The sequence below is a fragment of the Aphanomyces astaci genome (assembly GCF_000520075.1).
Source record: "Aphanomyces astaci strain APO3 unplaced genomic scaffold supercont1.26, whole genome shotgun sequence".
NCBI lineage: Eukaryota > Oomycota > Saprolegniomycetes > Saprolegniales > Verrucalvaceae > Aphanomyces > Aphanomyces astaci.
Window position 1 is genome coordinate 623,787 of NW_009798289.1, and position 12,307 is coordinate 636,093.

At 45.3% G+C, this 12,307-nt stretch overlaps 3 protein-coding genes and 1 non-coding gene across 4 annotated transcripts; 3 read left to right on the forward strand and 1 right to left on the reverse strand.

Moving 5' to 3' along the window:
• Positions 1–923: 923 nt before the first annotated feature.
• Positions 924–3,205, forward strand: H257_10180 (hypothetical protein; the record flags this gene model as incomplete). Its single annotated transcript, XM_009836643.1, has 3 exons — positions 924–1,045; positions 1,609–1,824; positions 3,097–3,205. 3 exons carry the CDS (start codon positions 924–926, stop codon positions 3,203–3,205), a joined length of 447 nt encoding a protein of 148 aa, XP_009834945.1.
• A 1,581-nt stretch (positions 3,206–4,786) lies between these two features.
• Positions 4,787–5,071, forward strand: H257_10181 (hypothetical protein; the record flags this gene model as incomplete). The annotated part of the gene is made up of 2 exons (XM_009836644.1): positions 4,787–4,957; positions 5,039–5,071. The coding sequence occupies 2 exons, from the start codon at positions 4,787–4,789 to the stop codon at positions 5,069–5,071; spliced, it is 204 nt and encodes a 67-aa protein (XP_009834946.1).
• A 1,057-nt stretch (positions 5,072–6,128) lies between these two features.
• Positions 6,129–6,201, reverse strand: H257_10182. Its single transcript has one exon. It is a non-coding gene; the product is annotated as a tRNA-Lys (tRNA).
• Positions 6,202–11,506: 5,305 nt separating this feature from the next.
• H257_10183 (hypothetical protein) lies at positions 11,507–12,055 on the forward strand (the record flags this gene model as incomplete). The annotated part of the gene is made up of 1 exon (XM_009836645.1): positions 11,507–12,055. The coding sequence occupies one exon, from the start codon at positions 11,507–11,509 to the stop codon at positions 12,053–12,055; it is 549 nt and encodes a 182-aa protein (XP_009834947.1).
• Positions 12,056–12,307: the final 252 nt, after the last annotated feature.

The window sequence follows — 12,307 nt, forward strand, 5'->3', positions numbered from 1 at the left end:
CCTACCGGACGGCAAACCCTTGTCAATGCATTTTTGCACGACCATGATTTGATAAATAAATACAGGTATTGGATTCCAAAGTGTAAGGACTTTATAAGATCATACACGGTTGACATTAGCAGAGTAAAAAGTCCACCGACACAGATGAGCCCACTCGAAGGCGTTAACAGTGCGCGACAGCTTCGAGGGTGCCTTTGAGCATAACGTTTGTTACAAAAATGTTAGCCAGAAAAGTTTAATATATCATATGTAGCAGTCGGTCCAATCTGCAACTTGTAAAAACCGAAGATTACACACCGCCCCTGGTCGAGCAGGCGCGTTACAATTGGCGAAGCGGTTCCATAACATGTGGTTCTAGTGTCGGCCCTCGCGAGGAATGTCTTAAAAATGATAATCCAAACTCAATTAAACCACTCTGCAACTTGCTATTTTGAACAAATCCCGAATGTGTATAGTCTTGCCAAAACGATGCTTCAAAGTTTCAAAACTAGTGAATTTTCATCCTATAAAGTTATACATTTATCCAATTATCAGCCCTCCTGTGACTAATGGGTATACACATATTATGACCAATTTATTGGATATTATTCTGTATAATACGTTTTCATTGGTCTAAACTACTGCTGGACGTTACAGCTGTTTTTTTCCTGTAGAATTTCTCATTTATGTCCAATTAAAACGCCGTTTGAAGCAAATTCCGCGATTATGAAAGACAAACACTACAGTGCCTTTAAATTCACAAAACGTGATGTAGTTTTCGAGAAATGTCCAAAATACTGAAATGAATGGTTATGAGCCTGGTCAAAAAACATGAGTACATACACTGTTTTTCCACATTTAGAGGTCATTTGAACATCAACCTTCATCTCAACAACAGGGTATGACTTTCTAATCGATAACTAACACTCACAGAACGTGTGTAGATGCCACAAGGCGTGCTTTTCACGCTTGAGGAGCAAGGATCAATCCTGGCCTTTCACAAGGCTGGTTGGTCGATCCGACGCATTTCAAAGGAAGTGTTTGCGTCCAAGGGCGCTATCTGGAGGTTCCTTAGGTCACCTGAGACCTATGGAACGTCCAAAAGACAAGGCCGAAAGTCCAAATTGGACGAACGGGGCCATCGTCGTATCCTGCGGGTTGCATCCGAAGGCAAACCAAGCTCAAGTAGGATTTAGCACGAGCTTAATCTACACGTATCTCCACTACTCTTCGTCGACTTTTATCGTGAACACCCCACCTCAAGTACAAGAAGCGACTCCACGATTAACGGCGGCGCACAAGACGGCTCGCGTGGAGTGGGCAAAATCCCATGTGAACCTCGGCCTTGGTTGGAACCAAGTGGTCTTCTCCGATGAGAAATTTAACCTGGAGGGTCCTGACGGTGTGTAGTATTACTGGCATGACCTTCGCAAGCAAGAGCAGACCTATTTGAGCCGCCAAAATGGTGGTGGAGTGTAATGATTTGGGCTGGATTTTCCAGCAAAGGTCTATCTGATGTCGCGTTCATGCAGGGGCACCAGGACTCCTATGTCTATTGTGATACGGTGGCGGACTGTCTCCTTCCTTTTGTCCATGCCAACCATGCCGATGGTTTTGTCTTCCAACAAGACATGCAAGTATCCATCCGAGCGCGGAGACCAAGGCGTTTTTGGCCGAGCAAAATGTCCCCCTGCTGAGCTGGCCCTCGCTCTCCCCCGATCTAAATCCAATCGAAAACGTTTGGGGATACCTTGTGCGAAAGGTCTACGCGAATGGACGCCAGTTTTCGACGGTTACTGAGCTCAAGAGCGAAATTTTGCGCCCGTGGGACGCCATTGACCAAGGGTTCATCTTGATGCTTATTGCTTCAATGAAATCGCGTTGTGTCGATGTCTTGCAATGCAAGGGGTCGTGTACCAAGTATTAGGATGGAATGCAGTTAACGATTTATCAATAAATGTCGTTTTACATAAAAATTGTGAACTGTACCCATGTTAAATGGCCAGACTTTATTTTTTTTGGCTTGTTTCAGTATGTTGCACCTTTCTCGTCTTGTACAACTCGTTTGTGTAAAGCACAGGTATCAAAACAAGCGTCATGGCAATACACATCAATTGAGACTGAATGCGTTGCATGTACGCACTCAAAAAAAATCTCACGAAACGAAAACTGGTGTACCCATCTTCTATGTCCAACACTGTATATCGTTGGGTCGCAGAAAACCTCTTCATAATCGAAACAATTCTGAGAAGCACCCTCGAAGCTGTCGAGCACTGTCAAAGGTATGCATCAACGATACTTGAGTATGCCCGTGTGAGCCCAACAATTCCGAATAGTCGTAGCTGAACACCCCATGCACGTGTGAGCCCAACAATTCCGAATAGTCGTAGCTGACACCTCGTCCCAATTCTAAGGGTACTCGGCTGTCCTTAAGAATGCGCCCAGCTGTGCTTGAGTGGATGACACATCCAAACTCTTTTTTGGCCCACTCGAACTCCTGAGCTAGGGTCAATGACCCTTCTGGCTGGTTTTTGTAGAAGACACGCAATGTATATTTTTCTTGCAAGGTCAATCTTCTTCCACAGGATGGCATTTCGTTTGACGAGGAGCCAATTTTGAATTTCAAATCGATCCTCTAGAAATTAATAATGATAAGTTTTTGGAAAATATTGAATATGCCCTCGTGCAAAAATGGGGGCATGACTGTATTAACCGTCCTATACGGTTAAGTATTATTGTCGAAAGTATTTTGGAATTACTAGTATTCTTGAAGTTTGGTGGACAGTTGTACTGTAAGTACCGTAGTTCGTATGTTAAAGCGATCACGATGTGGTACATCCTCCAGATTTCGATATTTCTTACCCATTAAGCCTGATCACGATGTGGTACATCCTCCAGATTTCGATATTTCTTACCCATTAATCAATATAATGTTTTGAGGTAAATAGTCAATCTACTGTCTCAGCGAACTGATACAGTGTTTGCCAGTAAAAGTCAACGAAAGTAAAAAGCACACGTCAATAAAATAAATTTTTCGAAACCTGGGGATCGTAACGAATAGATCCACTTGGATAAAATTGACTGCACGGTCTATTCTCAATCCACGATTATGCTCAGCTTTGATTGCGTCAAGCTCCCGATGCTGTTCATCATCAAAGGACAGTCAGGTGAACCATTGAAGAAGAAGGAGCTGCTGACTTTCGACCCCGCCTCTCAAGTCAAATAAATTGAAGAAGAAGGAGCTGCTGACTTTCGACCCCGCCTCTCAAGTCAAATAAATATACGAAAAGGCTCGTCTCCTTTTCACACATCACAGCCACAACATGTTACAAACAGTCGGTCCAGCGCGTAGCAGAGTAAGGCTCAAACGCAATGGAGGCTTCCCCGGGGGAAATTCTGCCGACGAACGCTGTCATGGACGCAATCGTGCGTGAGGACCCTTACGTGGGGGAGGACCCTTTCGTTCATGGGATACCGGGCGGCTTGTCACGTCCTCAGCGAGGAAACCGGTTCGGTGTGATATCCCCCGGTCGACCAACCAACTTCGGGAATCGCCCGCGTCAACCACACCAGTACATCAAGAAAGCATACACCTTCCGCGAGAAACTCAACATGATCAACTAGCAACACCTTTACGGCACAACAGCGGCGCTAAACCACTTCTATCCGCTACTGCGTGGCGTCGAGCGTCGGAGGGCGTGGTTGAGTCTCAACAAGTGGGAACGACAACGCGCACTGATCGAGGAGTATGATTACTCAAGCCGGAGTCATCTCAAGAAGGCGCGCGGAGAAGGCATTGGCACCAGCTTGAGTGCCGAGACTGAGCTGAATTTAGTTCAGTGGGTTAAGAGCATGCGTAATGAAGGTATCCCTGTGGCTACTATCATGCTGCAATTGAAGGCAAGAGAGGTTGCTGCTGAGAATGGAGAATGGTATTTTACGCAATCAATTTCGAGCATCTCAAGATTTGTGTAACGGTTTTCGTAACCGTCACAGGTTGTCTCTTCGAATGTTCACTCGTGAAGGTCAAGACAAAGAAGAAGGAGCTGACGAAGCAGTAGCGTCTTTTAGCAATCGTGTGAAAGAGGTTTGCCCTATATTAGAGTTACTACTATACGTTATTTATATATGTGCTATTCTGATATCTCACAAATATTTGGAATGCCTAGATAATGCGAAGCAATAATATATCCAAGGTATATAATGCCGATTTAACCGCTGTTTTTCTACGAGTACCTGCCAAAGAAGACCAACAACGTCAAGGGAAGCAAGATTGTCTGAGTTCGATGCGGCGGGAAGGACCAGGAGCGCGCGACGGCGATGCTTCTCGGGGACTCCAACGGCAACAAGTACCCCCGTCTTCATTTGTCTGAAGCAACGGGCTTCAAAGGTGGCCGCAACAGTCCAATCCAACTTGTCGGCTCGCTTTGGATTTGGAGTACAAGTATTTTGAGAAGTGGACTAGCTCCTGCTTGATTGGCCTAGCCGGATTTACGGTAACCCGACGGCGTGGTGGAACTCCACTATTAGCGTTGGGCTCTTAAAACACCATTTTGGAGCTCGCCCTGACATGTCAAAGAAGGTGCTACTTTTATGGGACGACGTTTGGTGCGACTTCGCCGTCAACGTCCAGGAATGTGCGGCGTCACTCAACGTCCTGCCCGCAAAAGTCCCCCCACGTTTTACGTGGTCGTGCCAGCCAGCGGATGTGGCGTGGAACAAACCATTCAAAACACAATTGCGCCAATTTTGGATCAAATGCCTCCAGCAATAGCTGCGTGACCACGTCAATGGAACTCCATTTCAAATGGTGGCTCCCGACCGCACGCGCATCGTGGAGTGGATCAATCGTACGTGGAATGCCCTGCCTGCCGCCACAATCATTCAAGGGTTTCGTCGCACTAAACTACTCTACGACGACCTTGATGTCCCCGAAGTTGAACAAGCCGAGTACAGCGACGACGAGTCAGTCAACACGGTTATACCCCGCCTGACTGATATGGCACTGATGACTAATATAGTAGCAGACGAAGCAACCTTTGAATAATACATCTATTAGTTCTCACGTGCATTTAACATGGTGCTCTCGTGAAACTAAATTACTCGGGTCGATGACACAAATATTCGATTTGACCTTTGAATTATATATGTATTAGTGCTCACATTCGTTTACATTGTTCTCTATTTACTCGGGTTGATGACACCACAAACAATATACATGGACACATCAATCATGACATCTCAATATCCACAAAGCGGGCGCGACAGCACGGCAACAATGCAGTACAGCACAAAATATAGCTCAGAAACGTAGTAAAACGACGCTGATCAAACTACACAGCATTTGCACACACACAAACTGCACAGGAAACCATCGTATGAAGCAGCGAGGCATAAACAATGAGATGCAGTGCGTGTACGTACACAACAAAGAAAAGATAGAGGATGGAAGAGGGCAAAATTCGTTGGGACCCACATATGGACGCAGCGAAGGGACGAACACACGACGCAGGACGACAGCACGTGGCCCGGAGCAGTCGGCGTTGTGCTTTATTGCCTCCCTACTTACAGTATCAATAGATAGTAACGTTGTTCTTACCGTGGTTTGTAGGCCTTCGATCCATCGCGCAGTGTGGCCGGTGTCTTGCGGCAAGCACTTGAAATTCTGCAGTGCAGTGGTCTGCAAAACTCTATAAATGTTTTCCTCTTCATATTGCGTACCTCTAATATCAGGTAATTGTTGCACGGGGTCACCGAAAGGTCGACATCAAGAAATTTGTATGATGCTCTTAACATCCGCAACTTGAACTTTAATCATTCAGTGGGCTACCTCTTTAAATTTGTATAAATTTATACACGTAAGTGCTTCTTTAACATACGAAGTACAGTTAATTGAGTTTGGATTATCATTTTTAAGACATTCCTCCGCGAGGGCCGACACTAGAACCACATGTTATGGAACCGCTTCGCCAATTGTAACGCGCCTGCTCGACCAGGGGCGGTGTGTAATCTTCGGTATTTACTTCGCTCAACGCATCATACCTCGTGCTTCGACCGATCTTCTTCGAAGTTCGGTCCTCGTCTTCGTACGCGGCCCTTGTTATCCGATTTCCCCGCGGAGGGACGGATAATTCCTTGCGGAAATAATCCGGGGAAGCCGGGGATCGAACCCACGACCTTCGAGTTAAGAAACCGATGCTCTACCACCTGAGCTATTCCCCCCCCACATACGAAGTACGGTAGTGTCCGTTTGGGCGAGAAGAATGCAAATAAAATTTCCAGGAGCCGATTTTGATGATGATTTTGATGCTGTTTCTTACAATCTTTTCGTCACTATCCACATAGTTCGAAGTATTCTTCATGCAGAATCTTGAAGGCCTGACTGAGAAACTCTGCTCTACGTTCGCATGCACCGATTCATGAACACAAACGTGATATTATAATAATGCAGAATATGATTATAGTAAGAATTTCTCAGTAGTTTTAATAAATGGTACCTCTCAGTAGTAATGCTATACATAATTCAACGGTTATTTTATTTTACTCAAGTATAGTATACTTCGAAGTACCAGTTATATAATTACGATTCCTTGAAGTACGTTCCATTAGGTGCTGAAACTTCATTTAAACCTGGTGGAGTTGTATATCACTGTCAATTGCAGGCAAAACAAATCCCTCACGGACTGCACGTTAAATTCCTGAATTCAAATATACCCTTGTATCGAGAAAATACATCCTAAGGCAAAAGTTATGGGAGTCACAAATCTTGCATTCGTTCCGCCCAAACGGACAGTACCGACCGAGAACGAGGCCTCTTTTTGTTGTTCACGAGGTGTCTCGTTAATCTAGGCAATGATGTCGATTCGTTGTCACGAAATGTCGTAAATATTGGCAAATGTGCTGGTTCATGAAGACTGAAATAACGAGTCTGGTCGTGTTGACGAGAGGTGTCGCTGCGATTTACGCTACAAGGACATGATGCTGTTGGTATGGGTCCCAAGAAATCGGTCAGCTCGTTTCAATGCCACGGCAAGAGGTGACACCACTGGTTGTACGGGATACTCGGCCAAATATCGCGCCATCCTTTTACAGCAATGCAGTCATGTAGAGCGGACAGCAATATTGATGCCAGGTTGCTGTCGCTAAGAATCGTGTCTCGCGCAATTCGACCACCTTTCGAAGCTTGTCGAAAGTGGCCAGGCTGCCTTCAAGCCAGCAAAGTCACTCTAACTTGTAGCCTTGGAACTTCGTGTAAAAGGCCAAGGCGGGAGCAAATGACTACTCTTCGCTGCAAATTATGCCTCAAAGCCACTTAATGATGCAATGAGCGCATTATCCCTAGTTTTCGGTCGCACGTCGCGGTGCTCTATCTCCGACAGCAACTCGTAGACCATAGCGATTGATCATTCGACATCGGCGAGTTCTGTCCTCATGATTTACTTTAGCGCAGCATTGGCCGTGGGAGCTTCCAGGAACTTCACCGAACGATGTTCGGCCAGGTATCCTATGATTGGAGTGATGATTTTCGGTGACACATCATTGAGGACTGGTGGTGGAAGTGGTGGCTAACACGAAGGAGGGAGGACTTCGTCGTCGATGTGCCGACGCAGTGTCTTGCTTTCGACCTTGGCTTATACGCCAGTGCATAACGTCGCCTGAGTGGTCAGACCTTCGCCTTAGTGGACGATCGTGGTCAACTCGAAGTGACACTCGTCAATGTTTCCGACTGATTGGATTAGGCAGTGTGCCGTAGCAGAGGACGCGGTGGACCTCAGAACCAGTGGAATGGTGCAGAAGCCAGGGGGAACACTGGGTGGTTGCGGGCGAAACGGAAAGTGAATTAGCTTATAGTGGGCGGAGCCATCGAGGGGTCCTGGACTTGTAACGTCCGATATACTTGTCCAAATTGATCCGGGAAAAGTGTGTTGAAATCGTACTCTGAGAACGCATAAACTGTGAAAACCGCATTTACTATCTAAAAACTGTCGCTCAGTAAGCAAAGAAAAACTATGCCATATGGAAGGTGAAAAAACTTGTTGTATTTATAACCTGCTATTATTTATAAATACAAGTAAATAGTGATACAAATTTCAACTACAAAGAAATTGCAAAACATTATCAGTTCCGGATAATATCCGGTAGGACCCCTCGATAGCTCCGCCCACTGTTAGTAAGCAGTGATAACAAGTAGATGTTCGACGGACTAGCTAATGACTTGCCAATTAGGGCACGGCATCCTAGATGTACCGTGGATATGGTTGGCTATCTACTACTTCCTCCGTTCCAAATTACTGCGGAGATATGCAAAATGCATTTGTTCCATACTACGTAGTATTAGTGTGGACACTTTACTTGATTATGCTTTGAAAATCAGAAAAAATACAATGCTACCATTGGCTGGAGTCGTTATAAAATCAAAATTTCGGCCACATTATGACTTCGGCAGAAGGAACACGCGCCATTGGCGCTTCGAGTTCACGGTGAAGAACACCGAGAAATGAAGCGCGGTTGGTGAGATTCATAGAGTACCAATGCGTCACTTAACGGTACTTTTCCTGTGGCAGCAGCTTCAAGCGGTTGTTATATCTGCCCTCCATCCATTCCACGCAACACTACGGGTGACCAAAAGTACACCAAGGCCCCGGGATAATTAAATAAACCTCCATTATTTTGTATTTGTTTTGATACCCAATGACGAATCAAATATTTACAGCACGAAATTGGTTGTTATGCGCGTTGCAGCCAATAGACAATACCTTCATATTTTTATTCTCTTTCAGACATGGTAGGATTCATTAAATTTGGTCACAAAATGAAGTTTTGGGGTCGCTGGGAAGGGAAATGTCCGCAGTAATTTGGAACAGAGGAAGTATGTGAGGAAATACCTCGAAAAGGCACAAAAACTGGCCTGTTCCAAGTAGATATTTTAGAAAATGGAAAAGTGGTTCGAAGTATTGGAGATTCGGTATGAATTTCCGGACCCCATTCAATCAAATCTCGCCGAGACTATCGAGCACCAATCTCTCCCATTGGTCAATCCGAAATTACTTGTCGCTGATTGGCTACAATCCATTTTCGAGTTTCTACTGGAAAGGGCGAAGTGGATATTGGCCAATCAGATGTCTCGGCTCAATTTGTGCTCGATTGAACGAACCATGCAAAATTGGGAAATTTGAAAAAAATCGGCAATACAGTTTTCTACTTTTTTACCTCTTTTTCTGCGATTTTTACGCAACTCACTACTACGTAGTATATTGTGCATTTCAGTCAAATTTGCCTATTTTGGGGAATTGTAACTAATCGAGAAAAGGAGTATGATTGGCTATAAAGAATGAAGGTTGAAATATGATTGGCTGAAAATATTGATTGATGCGTTGCAGTCTCAAAGATGCCTTTTCAAATCAGTTCTATCGTATGAAATTTCGAAGGTCCGGCGATTGTTCGGCGGTTGATTCAACCAATCGCCGGAGGAAATTTTGAGTAGAACACAAAATCCCAAAAGTAGAAAAAGAGGTCCTACTGTAGAGTTCTTTTTCTAACAGTAAATCGAGAGAAAAAGGTGTAAATCGATTTTGATTGGCTCATGCTATTTCTGAAAACTACTTGGAACTTCCCCTAATATCGTTAGCTGCACCTGATGTTCATGACAGAACAGGATGTTCTGATTGATCTGACTGACGGACAGTGACGAACAATCCATTCGAATACCCCGAACGTACAGTACGTACTATTAATAGTATACTTCGAAGTACTATTAATAGTATTATATTCATAGCACTGGAGTACTGTAGTACAGTACTTCAAAGTAACGTTTATGTGCAGCATTCAGAACCGCTGCAAATTCAAAGTTAGATTTGTAGGTACGTATTGGCAGTGTACAGTTTTTTCCCAGTTCACTGTACAGTGATCTGGGGAAAAACTTATGTTTATACATTCTAACTAGTATGTACTAGCATGGGATTATGGCTCACGAAGGGCAGTCCCAAGAATCGCCCCATCTTCCTGCACAGAAATCTGGTGCGCCGATTACGGTCGGACGCAAGGGGCTGGCTGACGACACATTGGTGGCCATCATCATGAACAACACACCCTCCAACGCATGTGCTGTATTTAAGTATCATTGTTTAAGACATTCCCCCGCGAGGGCCGTATGTGCTGTGGTGTGGTTAATTTGCTGTCCATCCATCATACATGTATTTTTTGCATCAACTCTGATCATCGACATTGGATCAACACGCATTTCGACTGCGAGAACGGGCAATTGTTCACCGGTTTGATTTTGTTCCAGTGACTGCCGACGTATAGTACACTGGCCACAAACCTCGCAATTCATAACGGTGTGTACTGTGGGATCGATCGATTTCCCGCTCAATGCTACAGTCGCGCCGCTGCAACTCTTGGCGTTGACGCTGTCGACGCAGGGTATCGACTCCCAAAGCTGGGCACTATTTTTAAAAAATTCAATAATTTACAGGTAGACCTTACTACACTACCGGTAGGGTACTACTAGTACTATTAATACGTAGTACTATTAATAATACACCCGTAGTGCTCTCGAGTCCAGCGAAGGCACGGAGCTTCGGAGGTTCAATTACCCAACATTTTTTTCCCAGGACAGAATAGAACACATGGTTGGATTGTGACTACAGTACTACAGCTCTCCTCTACTACTAGTACACTGTAACGTTAGATCAAAGTACTATACTTTGAGATCTATCATAGCGCTCGGTAGGTCCTCCAGCTCAAGTTATGGCCAACGAGGCGAAGAGGCTCACAATTAGCCATGTCAAAAGTGCCGGCACACTGCAAATAGTCACATGTCAGGTTGATTTTGTTGTCTATTTTCTCATTGATGTCCACGTGAAACGACCAACAATCCTTTGTATGATTCCATGCCTATCATAACACGTGTCGGCCGGTTGTCGATTACTCGTACTATCAGGAAATGGAAGCATCCAAACATGTGTGGCCTCCATTGCAGTTTTGAGTTGGAACGATCTGTATCCTGGACATACGACGCAAATAATGAAACAACCAGCGCAAGAGGAGTGCATTGATAAAGGTGGGTGGGTATGTAGATCAACTAAGCTTACTCAGGCAAGCACAGCACCCACTCCAGCAATCCAACAGCTCGCTGTCAGTACAAGCGTCATGTCTCCTAAACGGTGCGTTACACCCAGTTGCTATCACCGATCAGTTGGACAAGGTAGGTAGGGCATGATTTGGGTGAATTGTGGTCCCGCCTCAGCAAGCTTACGTCTTACAAACCCGTTTTCTATGCCGGATTTACCTGGTCCATATATATAGTATTTCTATATTCAAGTGCCGTTGGCGTAAACAACTAGGCAAACCCCCCCATGTTGGGGCAAAGTCGGACGTTGGTGAGACACCAAATCGCGCGAGTTCGATTTTATGCCAGTCCAAGGGTGGCTTGCCAACCAATAAGCGAGGGTTTAGCATCTGTCAACTGCAACGATATAAATTGATACTCGTTCTCAATCATTTTTCGATTTCCACAGTCGACGCCATGTCTTGCTACTTTAAAGGGTGCGCGCGACCTGTTCTGCAAGGCGCGGCCAAATGTGACTTCCATCGACAACGCTCCATGTGTGTCGTAGCCGACTGTCGCAACCAAGTGTTTGCCCGCAATCTGTGCGTGCGCCACGGTGGCAAGAAGTCTTGTGTCCACGAAGGCTGTCGGGAAAATGTTCGCGTGGGAGACCTCTGCGGGAAGCATGGCGCCAGCGCCCACCGCAAAATGTGCATTGAAGACGGCTGCAACAAGTTTGCGCAGACCAAACAACGCTGCTCGGCCCACGGAGGCGGCCAACGCTGCAAACGATCCGGCTGCTTTGCCCACGCCCGCCGAGGCGGGTTCTGTACTCGGCACAGTTCCCTCAGTCGCCTGAACAAGGCAGATCGGTCCGAAGAATTGGTCGAAGTGTGTGACAGAGTGCAGTGTCCGCCGTTTACTTTATTTCCAAAGGTAGCCGCTCCTGCCGTGAACAAACTCAGCTTGAGTTTGATATTAAACCCCCACGAGTCCTCCAGGCGTAGTAGTGTCGAGTGGACGTAATACCTCGTCGAATAATCGACCGCCGTATTTATTATTGATCCAACGTTACTCGGGTTTCAATGCATTACACTACAGCCTTGGATTGGAAATGATTGATAACGTTAGCTTTCTTTCACATTGTGAGCCTTAACAGTGTAAACAATTGTTTGTATCTCAGTGAAAATAGGAAGTACTTGAGTTATACGATTGGAGAACACGGACTTTACCCTTTCGACACCAAACTAAGTTACAGTATAAGCAAACTGGCCATTC